The sequence below is a fragment of the Nuphar pumila genome, chromosome 5 (genome assembly GCF_984573655.1).
Source record: "Nuphar pumila chromosome 5, dmNupPumi1.hap1.1, whole genome shotgun sequence".
NCBI classification, from domain to species: domain Eukaryota; kingdom Viridiplantae; phylum Streptophyta; class Magnoliopsida; order Nymphaeales; family Nymphaeaceae; genus Nuphar; species Nuphar pumila.
In genome coordinates this window covers 20995789-21015086 of record NC_143253.1, presented here as the reverse complement: position 1 = coordinate 21015086, position 19298 = coordinate 20995789, and the positions used below count along the sequence as shown (strand labels likewise).

The window sequence follows — 19298 nt, the reverse complement described above, 5'->3', positions numbered from 1 at the left end:
AAAAACTCTTTTTAATTATCCCAACCTAAGAGTAGAAGAACTAATAAGAGTTTTAGTTTTTAAGAGTTTATCACAATAAGTAGTTTACTTGGATTGGGATTGAGAAGACCTCATTTATAAAAAAGATGAGAACTCTGTGCAGAGAGCAGGGTTGATATGAGAATCTTAGTTACTTGTTACGTTTTCAGTTATTTTCTATTTTTTTTTAGTTTTTCTTTGATATACAGTAAAAATAATCGTAGATGATCTATGTTCAAATAAATCGAGCCTTCCTGCATGGGAGGGCTCAATTTACAAGAAAATCATGTTACCTTACTCTTGTGCACAAAAATTGAGATAAACATGAAAATACAAAAAAATAATTAGAAAATAATAAATTTATAAATAATTTAATTGAAAACAAGAATAATTAATCATTAAGTATTTATAAGAAAACACTATAAACCCTAGGTACTTTGTGTCTGAGATTAATCCATTACATAAAAAGATCCTATTCTAAATGATAAAAAATCTAAAAACATCAAAGTAAATCTAAACAGATTTTTATGAACCCACAACTTTTGCTCTACCCAATAGAGGTAGTTTTTCATTAGCTTCCTTTAGCAAAAGACACCCCTTGTATGGAACTCGCAACGGCCTCCAATTTGTATGATGTCACCCACCTAGCCAGGTGTGTAGAGCCACACCCGAAGAGAGCGTGTGCACCCCAGGAACGGGGTCTTCACTGAGCGTCACATGGTGCTCAGTGGGGTGTACGAGGGAGCCGTACATCAGCCTTCAGGATGTACGGTGTGTAAGGCAAGCTAGTGTTAGGCCGACCCCTATCAGTTATACAAACTATATCATTGGGTTTTGAACCTGCAACCTCCCAACACAAGGTGACCTGCACTAGCTGCTCCTATCAGATAAGCGGAACCCCTCGCCCAAAAAATATGATAAAACATGGACAATTCATGACTCAAAATATGATAAATCCAGCCAATTGATTTTTTTTCTTGATGATTTTATCATTTTGTCACCTGAAAATTTAGGAGCTTTGATATCAAACCACACTTGTTTGAGTTGTAACCTGAAAAAAAATCAAACGCTGACACACGGGTGTTTTTAAAAAGGTATAAATCGTTCAAAAAATAAATTAATTAACGAAGAAAACAAAAAAATGCATAATAAAGCATAAAATAGCTAAATTATGATTTGTGCAAATAATTTAGTTGTGGGGCCCGGGGGTTTCCTTGCTGCATGTTCTATGGCCAAGCTTCTAGTTTTTTTATCATATATTTTGAATCCGGTTATTACATTGAATCTGGATCTTAAACTTCAATGTTTTCTTTACCACCAAATGGATCTGAATCTTCAAGTTGGATTTGGATTCCCTCGACATTTGCTTGGAATCTGCAGCACGGTAGCAGCTTGGAATTGGATTGAACAATCCAAAAGCCCTACTGTACTTTCGTTGGATCCGTAACACTCTCCAAGGTCCCATTATATAAATGATTGGCATAGGATTGAGGCTCTCAGACCCAACAAAGATCATGAAGCATCTGAATACATCCAGTATCTCATCAAGAGCATATTGGGTTCACCTTGGATTCGAACCGAATCCAATCCATTGACACATGAGCCGCTGAGTGATATGGCAAATATGGCAATTTCAGGTTATTATCAGGATGAGAGAGGGAGGGGGTTTCTGGAGAGGTCTAGACTCTCTCTCTCTCTCTCTCTCTCTCTCTCTCTCTCTCTCTCTCATATATATTAGAGAGAGAGAGAGACCCACCTTCCCTTTCTCTATCTATAAGAAAAAGATCCCATTGTTCAGTGAACCTTACGACGAGAGAGAGAGAGAGGGTGGGTGGGGTGATTCTTTTGTTTCTCTTGCCTTTATCTCCCTTCGGGTTCCGTCTTTTTTGGGTCTTAGTCCCCCAAATTCCGGCATTCTTTTTCACCATTTGTCCAGGTTCCGGCGACGTTGATGGCTGGGTTCGTGTCCGCGAAGATGAAGAGAAAGGATCTCGAAGGTGATGTATTCGATGACTTCGATTTCTCCCTGCCTCCTCCGGCTAGGAAGATTCGCCGCCTGGTAACTCTCTATCTCTCTCGTTTTCCCCTTCACATACGGTTTTTCTTTTTTCTTTTGATTTTCTATCGGATTTCTAGAAGAAAAATTCGGAATGTTTAGAAAGTTTTGTTGATTATTTTGGTTGGGCCCTTTGAATTTACGTGGAAAATCGGACCGATTAAGAGAATAGTCAACAACAACAACAACTATAACTGTGGTTGTTTTTCTTGTTGTTGAAAAGGCGGAGGAATTTTGGGGAAAGGCATTTTATGGGGATCGCATAAGAAAGAAGGAAAGGAAAAAAGGATGGATTCTGTATAGGTGGAATTTTGGGTATATAGCTTGTGAGGAAAGAGGGAGAACGAATCATGGTTGCAGTTTTCCTTTTTCGGGGTTTTCTCGGAAGGGGAAAATCTCACGATATGTTAGAAAAACTAATAACCCCACTACAGAGTGGTCTGTTCTGGTGTATTTGGTGAATGATGGACATTGGTTCTGAGTTTGTGAGGAAATTTGGCGGGCTTCGTGTTGTTTGAGTCAATTAGATGGAATTCAAATAAGTTCTGCTAGTGCAAGGTATTCGTTCTTATAGCTGGTCCGAAGCTATTTGTGAGAAACATGACCCAATTTTCTTATTCTTTCGGTGTCTAGGAACAAGCCTTTTTCATGTTTTCATGTAGATTTAGGGCCATGCTTATCTGAATTAGTTTGTGGACTTTTGTTCGAAGTTCTATTCAGTTTCACGCTGAAAAACAATATAAATTGACAGTTCCAACTCATGAGTCAACACAATCTTTAGATACGTTGTCGTGAGAATTGTGTCACTATCGCTGAAAAAGTCAAAATAGTTTAGAGTAGTATTCGAACACCATGTTGATCTTACCTGGTCAATTTTGTGACATACTCGGATTAGACTCATGAACCAAGTAATGTATTGCGGGGTTCAAGTTTGCGTACTGCATCTTAACATGAGATTTGTGAATTTGCTGAAAAGTTCCGATTGACTCATGGACTGATCCAAGCTACAGTTCAGAACTTCAGATGGACATGACCATTCAGATATGTAGAAGAGATTATGTCTCTATAGACTTCCAACGTTTTGGGGCTTTTTGGTTTATGTATTTGTATTTTAGGCTGGATGTGATAGGGATGTGTCAAGGTGTTCGGGTGCTAAGCTTAGATTCGTGAACAGACTTTTTTTTTCTTGGAATGGTTGGGGATGCGTCAAACTTTGTGATGATCCACAAATCAACTTGAATGCAGAGTTTGTGAACACCACCTTGGTTTTGGGTAGGCAAATTTGAACATTCTTTTTTGTCATGTTCTAAGAAGGTCATTGTTTTTGTGTTTTTGGTTGACGTCTAAGAAGGGTCTTGCTTTTTCTTTTCCGGATTCATTCTACATGTAGTGTTAATTGTGTGGGGATGGACGTTGTTTTCTTCCTAAATTTATAGGATGGTGTTGCACCCAACCTTGTAGCTACTAGCAAGGAACATGCTTTCCTGTGGCTCTGGAACAGTGATTTCTCTTATCATGTTTTCTTATTATTCAGCTATCTTCTTTATGGGGAGAGATTGAGAGACATTGTTCTTTTTGAATTTATAGGATGGTGTAATGCTCCCAATTTTGGAAGAAGAACCAGAACTTTCCGAAGCTTCTGAACACCAATTTCATGGTGAACATCCATTTGACATGAAAGATGATAGCAAACAGCCGGCAGCTGTAATCACTGAAGTAGACCCACTCGTTTCTCTGAATGAAGAGAGAGCTCTTGTTCTTTACAAGCCTGTGAACTCACCTTCTTATGTGGCTCTGATCAATTTAAACACTCCTGTGTCATCTGATATTTCTTATACAGTGGATTCAGACTTTATCACAGGTTTAAAGAGTAAGATTTACTCCATTACCTTCTTATTTGTGATTTTTTTTCCCATTACAATAAGCATCTATAAGCATCCAAATCAAGTGATGCAATGAACTCATCTTTTCTTCTTGCTCAAAGGACGGTTTGGAGATTGTCATATTATTTCGCATCAGTTGTGAAAGCTTCTGACCATATAGGTTTTCTCCAACTTTTTTTTCCTGGTCAGGCTTGATTAGGAGTTTACTGTTTCACCTTGCTTTCACCAGTTATTATTATGAAAATACCTAAAGTGTATTGTCCTCTTGTTTTTTGGGAGTGCAGCATCTTGTCTTAGTCACAACATAAACAGTTGCTACTGAAAACAGTTTAACCACACAATTTTTTTGGATGCTTGTGTTTTACCCGGAGTTACTGGAAGCTTCTTAGATAGGTGGGAAGTCTGCTTCTTGAAAACTCGCTTCGAAAGCGCAATACTCCTTGCTTCCGAAACTTTATGAGAATCTCGATTCTCTCACGCTTCTCCTATGCTTTCTGCATGCTTTATCTATTCGTGTTATATGTTTTATCAGTCTAAGTTTCATGTTTTTTATGTGTTTTCTCTCATACTTCACACTCACTTTCATGTGCTTTCTCTGAATTGGCAGTCATATTTTTTAGATTTTGTTAAAAATTTAATTCTTACACTAAAAAATCATGAAATTTAATAAGTCACTTTTATTTTAGTTTTTATTTGCATTTTATTTTGTTTCTCATTCAATTCTTATATTGTTTTTTTTAATTTATTGCTTCCCGCTTCCTATACATTTTAAAATGTAGTTTCCCGCTTCTGCTTCCTAGTCTGGCAACCTTGGTTTTACCTATCTCTGGGTGTTCAAGCAACACAGCCAGAGCCACCCTGGTTCCAAGATGCAGTCATTACCGTCACACTCCAATATGGTGCCTTAATTCAAGGTTCACATTCTTTAAATTTTATGAGGCCATTAAGTTGTTGACGGAGTATATCAGTTGGCCAAAGTCTTGCACCTAAGTGCAAGGTTTTTCCAAGAGCAATGTACGGTATTTCTAGTGGATAGTGTTATCAACTTATTAATTACTTTTATTCTTATGGCCAACTTATCAACTCATGCTTACCATGTTGTTACTCTCAGATCAATCAACCCCTAGGCCAAGCACAACATCCTTACATGGAGTAGGAACAAGTGATAGGTTGGCTGTTGTCCCCTGGGTGCCACCATCTTATCTCCCGGAACATCAAGCGGTAGCAGCTGAGGCAATGCCATTTGAGCCAATGGAAGCTGAAGAAATGGATGCAGAGATGGAAGAGGACACGGGAATCAGTGTCGGGGCATCACAGCCAGCAGGGATGGGGGTTGAAGGTTTGCAGTGGCAGCAGCATTGTATGACTGCTCAAAGTCCTCATACGACCCCCGTAATGTGGTCTTGGTAGGATTAGTTTCTCTGCACTTATGTAGGTGTTTAATCATGTCCCCTTCTGGGACAAATTTACAGGACTTCTTGAAGGGGCATCCGTCTAAATTTTGTAAATATATGGGGGTGGGTGGGGTAGCAGTCTGAATACTCGCTTTGGCAGTTGTAATAGCCAATTCTTGGAAGTTTCATTAGTTTTATATCCGAAGGGTACCCTACTGATTTGCGGTGGCCAAAGTAAAGAAAAATGGTTTTCTTTCTGATTTTCCATTTCTTTGTTTTCATGTCTTTGTGTGAATACCTTGAGTTTGCATGAGGATGAACCCAAGTTAGCTAACTGATGCTTCAGAGTTATTCGTGATCTTTTTATGTAACTCTGTTGTTTACCACATTCAGCCAACAAATTCCACGAATCTCATCAACTTCTATAATGGATACATCGCTACCTGCCCTGGGATGATCAGAACATAGAGGTTATTTCATGAAACAGCGAAAGGATAAATGCTTCTGAACCTTTAGATGAGAATAAGAGAATATGCCGCTAGTATAAATTTCAGGTCTACTTACCATGATGCAAACATACTAAATGGGTTTTTCAAGGTTTTTCATTTTATTTTTAAATTTTAACCATGCAGGTGATCTACGTGATCTGTGTACTTGATTTTATAGAGATCAACTCTTAGAGTGGTCGATTCCCACAAGAGCGTCCAAAATCTTTGTAAAATTTTTAGGCTCTAAATATCATTTTTTATCCAAAATACATGTTTCAGGTATCATTTTTTAGTAAACCGGACGCATCTATGGGGTTGGAATCACTAAAAAAACACTGAAAAAGCTAAAAAACTTATTTAGCATGTTTGCATCTCTCTCACTATATATAGAGGGTAATAGATCCATGGCACTGTGCTAAATGAAACATGCTATTAGATTTTTGGGTTCCTTTGAAATTTTGATTGAACATAAGTGATCTATATGCTTATGCTTGTGTTTATAGGAATCAGTTATTGGAGCATTTGATTTCTATGTATGGATAGGTTTTTACAAGAGTTCAAAAATCAATGGCCTACAATTTTCAAAAAAACGAGCTACCACGTTTATATATATATATATATATATATATATATATATATGTGTGTGTGTGTGTTAGGCATGCCCAGCTACCACTTTATCTATATATATGTATACTCGGATTAGACCGAGTGAGGTCGGATATCCGACAAAAATTATAGATGAAACGCAACCCCCATATTACTCTGGGCAAGGTTCGGACCGACCTGAGTAATATTCAAGGGAGCATCTACATCTTTATGTTCCATTTCGGGACTCCAGTCGGATGCCTAACGCAAACGCCACCCATTGGCATCCCCAGTTTACAAATTGTTCAGTACTCCATTTAAAATTTAAAATTAACTAAAAAAGAGCCAGCGGCATATTCCTTCATAAAGTTAAGCAAACTGCAATTACATGATTCGAGCTTGATGGGAATGATTTCTTAGCCACATTTTCATTGTCATAGGAGACATTTAAATTTTAAAAAACAAAGGGAAATTCATTTATTCTTTGGATAAACCATAAGATTTGATTCTAATTATGAAGCCCTATTAGGAAAGCTACACAAGAGATTGTGGTCACAAGTTTATACTAAATGAGAAGATGGGGGAAGTGACTTTCAACCAAAGATCTTGATCTTGAGACACAAGTCATGACGTTTTGATGACATCCCCAAATGCTTTTGTTTGGAAGGACGAATATATGGAGAAAAGTAGGTTATAAGTTTCAGTTATTACTCTCTTTTTTTCTAGAGAAACCACCCAATCTTTTTCTAATTAAAAAAAAAACTCTACCAAACCAACGATCATGCTCAGACCAGGCATCGTCATCCATATTTCAGACATACAACACCAGAATTGCAAGGATCAAAGAAGACCACATGATCATGCTCAGACCAGGCATCGTCATCCATATTTCAGACATACAACACCAGAATTGCAAGGATCAAAGAAGACCACGACTTCATGAAGATGGAAAATTCTGCAAGTGTAAAATCCGAGATACAAAAATCACACATGTTTAATAGGGAATCGAACCGAAACAAAGAGAAACTAAAACAAAAATTTTGGATCCCCATGATACAACACAACGACATCAGGCATCTGAGTAGAAGTTCAACAACAATGTCTAGTGGATCTGGAGGTTGTTGAGATCTCTGGATAAGCTCAATGGTGTTTGAAGTCTACCATCAGGGATTGCAATCAGAACTACTGGCTTTGAAGATCGCACATAAGGAACATCGCACCGGTAATAACCTTTCCTTTCCAGCTGCAGTATCTCTCCACGTTTCAAGTTTCGCATGTTGGAGTCACCCAGAGCTGGCGTCTCCCGTCTAGTGCAGGGATTGAGCACGTCAAGGAAGTCCTCCCCTTCTTCCAACTGCAGTTAGAGAAGGTTAGCATTTGATAGCTCCGCCAATACCGAGGGGAACTAACTCAGAAAACAGCGATCTGATCGATAAGAAAAGTTTCTTAAATATGGAAAGCAGTGAAGATATGTAATAAAAGGTTTATAATTTGGTGTAACCAGCTACACAGAGTACAGACAAAAGAAAACAATTCCTACATTTGGGCAAGCAAAATGAGTTATTAACTTGAAAACTACAACTGAATATGAGATCATATGCTAAAGATCTTTGCAGTAACTAAAGATGTGAAAGAGACCAAGTGACAACCCAAAATAGCAATGGACCAAATCAACATTCATGGCCTGCTCTTTCAAAGGCTAGGGTGCAGCAGAAACAAATAGCAGTTTGAAATGGTTTGCACGCAGTTAAATCAGAAAATCTGAGCAGACTGTCTAACTAGAAGGCTAAAAAGAAACCAAATGCGTATAACATGTGAGAGGAAGAAAGAAAATGAAGCACAAGCAATGAGTGGGCAAAGATGCCTCTGCCTAACTAGGAATTAACTATCATGTTCATGCACCACCTATGAGGTGTTATGATCAAAATGAAGCATAATTGTCTTTTGTCTACCTTTTTTCACAAGCGTGAGATCTACGAGGTCCCTCATGCAAAACATACAAATACCACCACATGAGCACTGCCTTTTATGCCAAAATATTATCAAACATACATAGATAACATAAGATACTTTATATGATTATTAAATATTTAACAAACTCTTAACTAAGCTTGCCAAGCTTGTTAAGTATTTTCAGGCTTGATCTCGGTTTATTTATTATATAAGCAAGCTTCAGTGAAGCCCAAGCTTCTCATGAGAACCCAGCTTGTTGCACAGAGCCCTGCTAGTAGGGTGAATCCTGAAATCTCATTGTATATAAAAAAGACAACTGCAAAGTGAGAAAACCTCAAACTATAGAATAAATCAGAAGCATAAATGTACCTTCTTTTTCGTGATCAGGTGATCAAGATCGACTAAAGAAAGATTAACCAGTTCTGTTGTCTCGGGCAACCATGTAAGTTTCAATTTGGTACTTTTCACAGACCCCTCAAGATGTAAAATTCCTGTTAGGCGGGTGACAATTCCATCCTGATCCTTATGGATTTCTTTTATGATAGCATTTCCCCAGTCCATTAAAGTTACCTCCTCTCCTTCTGACATAGCAGAAGCATCAGCACTTTCTATCCAAATCGTCTTTGTAAATGTAGTAGCCTTTAGTCCAGCACCCTCATACTTTTTATGCCGAGGTATAATTCGAACAAATGGTGTTTCAGGACCATTAGTTAAAGTCAAAATTACCCGTCCCTCCTCAAGAACTGCAGTATGCCTTGGGCATATTGGATCAATTAATTTCTTATTGATGGTCCACAATTTGTCCCACTCCATGAGGTTGAGATTTTTTGAAGCACCCTGAAAGAATATTAAGGAGATTTATATTCCTTTAGTAAAAGCAAATATAATAAGAAAAGAAGATTTATGTGCAAATAGCTTACCTGTGAAAGAATGAACTGAAGAAGAGCCTCAACAGTTAAGCCTCTACGCACCATTCCTTGTACAGTGGGAAACCGAGGATCATCCCAACCCTCAACTTTCCCATGCTCAACAAACCACAAAAGTTTACGCTTGCTCAAAAGAGTGTACACAAGATTCAACCGACTGAATTCATAGATCTGTACTTTACGCACTCCCATATCATCTAAAATCCTGTAATACTGCTCGTTACGATCATGATATTCACTTGAACGTAGTGCATGTGTTATACCTTCATATGCATCAACAAAAGGGCAAGCAAAGTCATAGGTTGGATACACCTTATAGACTTTTCCTATACGATGATGAGGAACTGGGTTGGAACGATAATAAACTGGATCTCGAAGTGATTTGTTCAGGGCCTGCATGTCCAATTTACCACGTAAGCAGCACAGCAGACCCCTTTCTGTCCCATCTTTCATTTCTTTCCACAAAGCCAAATTAGTTGCAACATCATTGTTCCTACATTTTGATTCAATGCCATCCATTCTCTCTTTCTGCATCTGTTCACGTGGTGTATCATCAACATATGCTTTTCCATTGATTATCAATTTCTCAGCCATTTCCATCAACTGTGGGAAGTAATCTGAAGTGTAAGTAACTCTCTCATATTTGATCCCCAAAGTGCCTATGTCTAACAAGATATTCTCCACAAACTCATTGCTTTCCTTAGCAGGATTTGTGTCATCAAAACGCACTATCAGTCTTCCTTGGTATTTTTGAGCAAAGTATTGGTTGAGAAGTGCAGCCTTGGAATGGCCAATATGAAGGTAACCACTGGGCTCTGGAGCAAATCGTAGAACCACCTTGCCAACTTCTGCCCCTGGAAGGTCTACAGCGAAAGGGCTTACAGACTTATCATTACTGTTGGCATTTATAGTAGACTCCTCCTCCAGTTTTGCAGATTTTGGCTTCCCCAATCCTCTTTTGCCAACATATGCATCAGTAACTTCATTTAAGGCTGTCCCATATTCTGATGCTATTGAGTTAAACCAGCGAACTAAATTCTGATATTTCTTGGACTTTCTCAAACTATCCCATCTTTGCCCGGTACCTTTAGAAACAAGCATACAGGCAATAGTACAAAAAGAAGTTACCAACCATGCCAGATAGAAAGCATGTGTTCAAATCCTAAATGTACAGTAGAGTATGCAGAAGTACCTGCAAGACCTGACCAGATGGCTATGTCTGCAATAGATAAGCTATAACCAACCAAGAAAGTCCGGTTCAACAGATAGCCGTCCACGCATTCACATGCATTCTCAAATCCTGCTCCAGATGAAAAGGTCGCTGCATACTCTAGCCATTTCTCAACCTGTCAATGGCATTGCAGTATACCCACAAAAAGCAGGTATTAAAGACATTTATTCATGGGAAAAAGAAACTGGCTTTTTTTATAAGGTGAGGAACCTTGAACCACCTGTTTAAATTCAACTGCATCAAAGGGATGAAAATTTGGAAGGTTTGCACCTTGTCCAAAATGACGGAGAAGCTTGGTGGTTCCCTGCCATTTTGATCTGGTAAATAGATTAAGTACAACGGTCATCAAAACAGACATTATAGATGTAATGAAATATACGAAAATACAAAACAAGGGCTTCTAAGGGCTTACAAAATCATAATCACAAAGTGCACATGCACATACACAAGTCCAACTAAGGGACAATACAAGATCACAAAGGCATTACACAATCACTAAGTGCATTCAAGACAACAAAGAATACAAAAGAGGAATGAATATAAGAACATAAAAAATATATATTGTTGAGCATGAATGCTTAAGAGAAGCATTAAAGAACAAGAGGGGGCTTTCACCCCTATTTGTACACAAGAGGTAGTCTCAAATAAAGCTGTTGAACTGTTCCAATAGCTATAAATATAGTTGTTGGACTATTTCAACAGATCTATAAAGTAGTCAACTCTATGTTGACTAGTCCAAAAAGAACTGAGACCAAATAGTTATTATAAAAACAGAAAATAACAAAAAGAACAAAATAAAGTAAAAGTATTAATGTGCCCTAATAGGCAGCACAACCTATTAAAAAGACTGAAATGACCAAAATACCTCTAATAAGAATTTACCTATTACATCATTATATATATATATAACTTAACACTCCCCGTCAAACTTACGGTGTGATATACCGAAAGTTTAGAAATACAAAAAAGAATCAATAGAAAGAATCCAAGTCTTCAAGTGTCTTCATTGGTGATCATCCCCAAATGCCTTCATCAACTATCTCCATCGTCATGATGCATCAAAGATATTCTTTTCTCAATCCATCACATCTTTAAGAACCTGCAAAGAGAACAAAACAAAAGAAGGTATTCTAACCAAATAGTTATAAAGTTTCAAAACAAATATATATTTTAAACAAGAGTAACAAGTATAATTTTTCAAACGAAGTAGCAATAATTTTTAGACAATTATTAATTAAGATAAGAGGTGCATACCTCTAAGAAGTTTTTTTATGAAATCAATTTTGGACAATCATGAACCTAAAATCAACATAGTTTTCAAAAAAACATAAATATCGATCATAAGGGAATTTAATCACTAAAGAACATATAAATTATCAAGAAAAGATAAATAATCATGTATTAATAATATCTCAATTTTTTTAGAAAAACACTTCAAATAAAACAAATCATCAATTTATACTGAAAACAACATGCATATAAAGCATAACATTTCAAAGAAAAGAACCCTCAAGAAAAGAAGACTTAATGAAATTTATGCATATAACAATGTGAACACGAATAATCCATATGAGACATATATATGCAATATTTTTAATGCACATAATAATTAATGAAAGCAATCTCATAAATCACAACCCAGTAGAATTCACTCACACAACCAAGAATGGGTTTAAGTACAAGGAACAAAATAACAATCTTTAAAACATATATATATGTTATCAATGAAATGCGTGAAATTTCATCAATAAACATTTTTTTATACAAGAAAAAACTAGTAAAAGTTTAAAAAATTTATGAAGAGATTTTAAAAATCCCACAAATATCAAGAAATGATATTTTGCAAATCTCAACAATAATTCGACCACCACAAGCAATCACCGCACTAGACCTTCAAACCTCAAAATTCAAGTGTATCAAGTACTAGAACAAGAGCACAATCACAACACTGCTTATGGGCTTAACAAACATACAAAAAGTGTGAATAACCAATGGGTACACATAACTCACCACACTAACAAAACAACATATTGTGTCTACATAAAATGACACTTAAATAACAGACAAACCTCAATATAAGTATATCAGCTACTAGAACAAGAGCATAATGAAAACAAACAAAAAGTGTGAATAACCAACGGATGCACATAACTCACCAAAAATAGCATCCCTTGTCTATATAAAATGTTACTTAAATAAGATACAAACCTCAATATTCAAGTATAAATGCTATTAGAACAAGAGCATAATACAAACACACAAAAAAGTGTGAATAACCAATGGGTGCACATAACTCACCACAAAATAGCATCCCTTGTCTACATAAAATGACACTTAAATAAGAGGCATAATAGGAAAAAACACACAAGGTAAGAGAGCTTGTAATTAAAACAAACTATGTCACTAAGAAGAATAAGGATATCAATTTTAACAATCTTTCGAAACACCATAGTTTCAAAAATAGATAGTCATCACAAATAAACATGATTATAAGCATCCAACATAAGGCCAAATAAACAAATGAGTGATACAACACACCCATAGAACCAAAAATCAAACAACCGTTAGTTAGAATCGAACTATAAGCCAACAATCTAAACTAATAAAAAATAAGGTGCACACAACTACCCCAACAAACATCTTTACTTCAACAAAGCCAACATGGATCCAGAAGTCAATCAAATATCAATCAGACCCAAGATAAGTGACAATACATCACTCATAACCCTTGGGAATCTAAACTGATAAGATGACATGAGGTGCACACATAACTCACCTCAACGGCTAACCCTGATCCAATAACAAGGCCAAAAAGAAATGAAATTTGTGATCAACAAAACAAATGTCATAAGAAGGCTATGTCACATGGGTGCAGGTGCGGGAGTGCGGCACTATATATATATATATATATATATTTATATATATATATATATGTTTTATATATATATATATATATATGTTTTATCAGTTAACAACATTATCAGTTTCACAGTCTTGAATTAGTTCATACTTACATATGCATGGCTTAATCTTTGAGACAAGCATATGTGTAAATCCCTCATTAAAAAAAAAAGTCTGACACGTGTTGGGCACGTATCGGACACTCGACGATGTTGGTTTGCCGTATCGGACCCGGATCCGAGCCTGACCCGGGTTCCAGATTGTTCGCATGCACCTTTTAAAAGACGCAGGCTAAGAGGCGAAGGGAAAAACCCTTGCCCCTTTTCTCTCTCCTCTCACTCGCCCGTCTCTGTCCCCTTCGATGTTGACGTCGATGATCGAATCGCCGGTGACCCCCGTGCTCCGACAATCACCACTGCCGACAACCCGCTGCCACCACCCCAGTCCGACGCCCCCCCCTGCGAAACCCTCCAAAACCCCGAGCTCTCTTTCCCTCTCTCTGTTGTCTGCAATCGCCGTTGTCAGCGATCCTCCGGGACTGCCTCTCTTTCCCTCTACCTCTCGTATTCTCTCAACCTCGTTGGGTTCTCCGACACCATCGTCGGCCCCCTTTGCTGAGATCCTGGATGATCGCCCAACACCCCCGCGTCGCCTCCTTTTTGCAGCTGTCAAACCCCCCGACAACCCCTCCTGGGTCGTTCCTTGCCACTGGCGTCCCTGGGCTCCCCCTTCGTCGGTGAATCTACAGGTATACCGCTTCTTCTCCAAGGTTTTAAAACCCGTGACTCGGAACTTGACTCGTTCTTTATTGACTCGTGACTCGGCGGGTCAACTCGATGACTCGGACCGGGTTTTGTTAACTTTTGATTTTAAAAGAAAAACAATATATAATTTGTCTGAAACCATGTTTTTGAGTAAACATAGTCTCCAAATGTCTGTAAGAATATAAAAACAACCGCAAAGAGCTATAGAGGTTTGCTTGAATAATTGAATTTGATATCTATACAAGCACTTTGACTAATTCATGACTTGAATTAGAGGATTTGGTCACCATGAGTTCAGTCTGCTACTACCTAAGGTTCCTAAAATGGCCAATCATATATGCTAGCTTGTTTTAAAAGTTTTAATTCCCTCTCTAACAAATCCATAAATGTAAAATAGGGATATATGTGCATATTGAAAGTTTACAGAATGCCCAATATCAACATAAATAAGCAATTTTCTCATGTATAAAACTATGCAGAAAATATATTAATGGCACAACTATAAAAAAACTACTAATATTTGAATATGTACAATGCTTGTTCACATAACAAATGGATGATGGATGATGAAACCTAAATGTGACTTCCCATAGGCACAGTTGACCCTCCATATATAGTGAGAATCATTTCTTTAAAATATTTTGCTAGAATAAGTTGATAACACAGGGTGAACAGTAGTTCGAACAACATGGCGATTTTATTCTATGGATTTAAATGCTTTTTTATCTTTAAATGATTTTTATTTTCTTTTTTATACAAAATATGGGGGTAACCCTTGTTAAAATATATGTACTTATATATTTCGAAGTTGTAATTTGAAACTCAAAAAACAAATTTCAAACATCCCAAAACTCGCCTGAGTCAGACCGAGTCAAGCCCGAGTTTTGGCAAACCGAGTTTGCCTTGCCGGGTTGACTCGCTGGAGGGCCGAGTTAGCCGAGTCAACGAGTTGACTCGGCGAGTTTTAAAACATTGTTCTTCTCTCTACCTTCTTCTACTTCGACCTTTTTTGTTTTCTCGGTCAAGCAGCAAGATCGTCGCCTGCTTTGTGTCGTCAAGTCGGCAGGGGCATTGTCCGCACCCAGGGTCAGGTTGACCGCACCGAGTGCCGCACGCGCACCCGCATCGCATTGACGCGGGTGCAACACCTGGTTGGCCGAATCCCTGTGACATAGTAAGAAGACAATACATACTCACATAAATCAATTTTCAAATAAGTGAGTTCATATATAGAAACCAATTTGAAAAAATAAATTTTCAAATCAAATCCAATAAAGGTAGATGAAACCTTAGAATGAATATAGTGCAATAATATGCACAACAAGATGAGATGTCAATTAATGCAGTCATATGCATGGTTAATACAAGCCAATCTACTATGAGACAACAAAGACATACAACATTAAAGAGAGCCAAAACATATATAGAGATTCTCAAATAACCATATAGGAAACCAAGAGCATACACAAGTACAACTAATCATGGATACTCATAAAGAAATCAACATTCAAGTATATGCAATAATCTTAATAACTTAAAGTCACATATCCTATACAAAAGCAATAAATAATACATAAGATTTGTATAAGAACACATTTAAGCATATATGCAAGTAATAGACTACTTTAACGCAAGATATATATAAAAAGTACCATACGATACGTGATCTAATTATCCACAAGAGATTATTACAAAGGACACAAAAGGAACAACAATAACATAACTATTTTTAATAATTTTAAAAACATTCATAAAAGTAAATAACTCTCATAAAAAGAATCCATGCTCAATACCTCATGCATAAGGATCATATATCAATATAAAAATAATATTTATTCAAATTTCAAAAATAACAAAATATCCATGATCACTAAGATACAAACCACAATTTTTTTTAATATTTCATAAAATATTTTATGTTTCACATAATAATACATCAAAGCAAAATCCCATAAAACATACTTGTGAATGACACATCAAACCATTTTAAAATAAATATTTTAAAGTATTTTAAAGTATTTGACAATTTTTTAAAAACAAACAAATTTCAATAACAATAAGTACGAACATGATTTGACATTTATAACCATAAAGTGCTTAAATAAAGCATCTAAATGCCAATACATGCTTAAGAATACTAGATCATATACATACATATAAAATAAGTTCAAAATCTATGATTCAAACTAGATCTCATAAAATCATCTGTATATATCATTTCACAAGATCAAATAAATTTTATAAACCTTATAAAACATTTAATAAGAATAAATCCAACAATAATTTTAAAAAACATTTAAGGATTTTAGTTTTTAGCAAAAATAACTAATAACGTTTCAAAGATAAGAAAAATGAGTGGTTTCTCATGCATAATGCATGAGATAGATAACTCAAGTAACACTAAAGATTCAAGACACATATCGGGTCAAGATTTTTCTTGAATCCAAGCTACACAACGATCATGAACCTTCATGAAACATGAACTTGAACCAAAGAATCCCAAGACCCAAAAGGCAAAATGCCAAGAAAGATTTCTTGGCTCTAATACCATGTAATAAAATATGCGAAAATACAAAACAAGTGCCTCTAAGGGCTTACAAGATCATAAACATAAATTGTGCATGAACATAGACAAGTTCAACTAAGGGCCAATACAAGAGCACAAAGGTACTACATAAGCACTAAGTGCATTCAAGACAACAAAGAATTTGAAAAAGGAACACAAGAACATAAAAGTATATATATTTTATTGAGTATTAATGCTTAAGAGAAGCATTAAAGAACAAGAGGAGGGTTCAACCCTATTTATACACAAGAGGTAGTCTCAAATAGAGTTGTTGGACTATTCCAACAGCTCTATTGACTAGTCAACTCTATATTGACTAGTCCAAAAAGAACCCAACAGCTCTATTTGATATTTGACCAAATAGTCCCTATAAAAACAGAAAAGGACAAAATTAACAAAATAAAGTAAAAGTACTAATGTGCCCCTAATGAGGGCAACCTATTACAAAGACTGAAATGACCAAAAGATCCCTAATGGGTATTTACCTATTACAGCATTTTAAATATATATATATATATATACAAAGCATATATATATATATAGAAATGCATACATACATCAACTTAACAATAGATTCATAGTAACTATTCTACAAAAACCATGATTTTGGTAAAAGAATAGCAAGGATTCATAGTAACTATTCTACAAAACCCATGATTTTGATAAACGAATAGCAAGGATTCATAGTAACTATTCTACAAAAACATGATTTTGGTACAAGAATAACAAGGAAATGATTTGACATCCTTGAGCATGTTAACGAAAGTATATTTTTGAAACCTATTGCCCTCAACAAACACATGAATATGTCCAAATGAACAAAAAGCCTAGCCAGTAAATGATAATGTGTTACGTTGTTGCAGTGGTGACAAATATCACAACATATTCATCTCTTCCATTACATTCCTTAAGAGTATGCTCAGATGCACCTGCTTATCCAAGCAAGTGACATAAGCTAAGGATACAGATAAGAGTCCATAATGCAATTTCCCTATTTATCCCACTTTTCTGAATAAAGTTAGTATGTCCAAATGCTTCATAAATGAAAAGGCCGCAAAAAACCTTGCAAAATATGCGACAAATACCTAGTCCGATAAGTAAAAAGGGAGAACAGAACAGACAGACAGACTAACTGGAGGTACCATTAAAAATATTATGATCCAATTCTACGTCACAAGAGATCATCCTCAAGAACATCTCGATAGCAAATACACTGTTTTCTCAGGAAATTCTCTTCAAAAGCTGAGAAAAAGAAAGAAAACTAAAAATGGGAAAAAGGAAATTTTCATTTTTTTTTCATGCATACTGGACTACATAGATAATCTAGGGAATTCGAAGATATTATGATAAATTCAGAACTAGTGACATTTAGGGGGTGTTTGGGTGCACCCACTTACCCAGATAAACGGGATAAGCTGGGAAATCGCATCATCATCTATAATAGAAGATCCCACCTCCCGCTCATCTGGATAAAGAGGTTGCATCCAAACACCACCTTATAGTTCCGGGGGAAAGAAAGATAAAAAATCCATGATATTTTCATAATACTGAAGCACACTTTAGTGAGACAATGAACAGGGCTTCTTCAGATAAACAAAATATCCTCATAAAAGATTAAACGAAAGACACCTTCTTGATCAATATCATACCCAAACCAAACCACCAACTTAACCCAAGGAAAAGCACAGGAGAGATAGAGAGAGAGAGGTATACCCTGAAGAATCGGACAACTCCGGCAATGAGCCGGAAGGCAGAGTCGGATCGATAGCAAGGGAAACGCCGGCAATTTTAGCTGCCGCAATCACTGAAAGTGGCGGACTATCCGCAGCGAACGATAGTTTGAATTCCATATCTGCAGAATAACAATATGAGAAAAATATGGAAAATGAAAAAAATTGAATTCCTATTACTGAAGGAAAAAAACAAAATGAAATCGTTAATGCTTGCCCAGTTTCAAATAACCGACTTATTCATCTCACATATAAAAATTCTGATCAATCTGAAGCAAGAAAAATGAGAAGAAAAAAAAAAACAACTTTTCAAGAAAATTTTTTCGGCATCATATAGAATTTCCATCGAAAACCAGCAAAGCTTAAATCCTAGTCTCAGAAAACTTCGAAAAAAAAGGAAATAATTTCTTTTAAAATTGATTTCGTACCAGTAATTTGAGAAGACGAGAAGATCAGAAAGAGGTAAACTGAAAATTTATCGGACGAGAGTTACGAATGGGATTCCCCACAAGAAACCCTAGCCAATGGAGGAGAAGAAACCCCAAGCTTGCTTTTTATTGTTCAAGGCTTCAGTAGAAAAACTTTCTATTTCAGCCCCTTTATCTTCATGTTTATTCTTAAAGCCTGCTCTTAGGTTTTGATGAATGCCCCTATGGACCCGGATCATCCAGAACCTAAATCACAGACACATGCTATTTTGGCGGCGTGTCCATGATGACACGAAAAGAAGACTAAGACACGTGAACACGGATATTGACACGTAAGATCAATATTTTAATATTATTTTGTTATTTTTTAATATT

The 19298-nt window shown here is 36.4% G+C and overlaps 2 protein-coding genes across 2 annotated transcripts; one reads left to right on the top strand and one right to left on the bottom strand.

Moving 5' to 3' along the window:
- Window positions 1-1796: 1796 nt before the first annotated feature.
- On the top strand, window positions 1797-5611 carry LOC149837057 (uncharacterized). The gene is made up of 3 exons (XM_090005793.1): window positions 1797-2077; window positions 3662-3944; window positions 5069-5611. Exons 1-3 carry the CDS (start codon window positions 1970-1972, stop codon window positions 5365-5367), a joined length of 690 nt encoding a protein of 229 aa, XP_089861919.1. The 5' UTR covers window positions 1797-1969; the 3' UTR covers window positions 5368-5611.
- A 1748-nt stretch (window positions 5612-7359) lies between these two features.
- On the bottom strand, window positions 7360-19095 carry LOC149837056 (glutamate--tRNA ligase, cytoplasmic-like). The gene is made up of 7 exons (XM_090007224.1): window positions 18924-19095; window positions 18479-18617; window positions 10755-10851; window positions 10496-10649; window positions 9298-10388; window positions 8747-9214; window positions 7360-7778 (listed from the first exon to the last, which is right to left on the bottom strand). Exons 2-7 carry the CDS (start codon window positions 18613-18615, stop codon window positions 7527-7529), a joined length of 2199 nt encoding a protein of 732 aa, XP_089863350.1. The 5' UTR covers window positions 18616-18617; window positions 18924-19095; the 3' UTR covers window positions 7360-7526.
- Window positions 19096-19298: the final 203 nt, after the last annotated feature.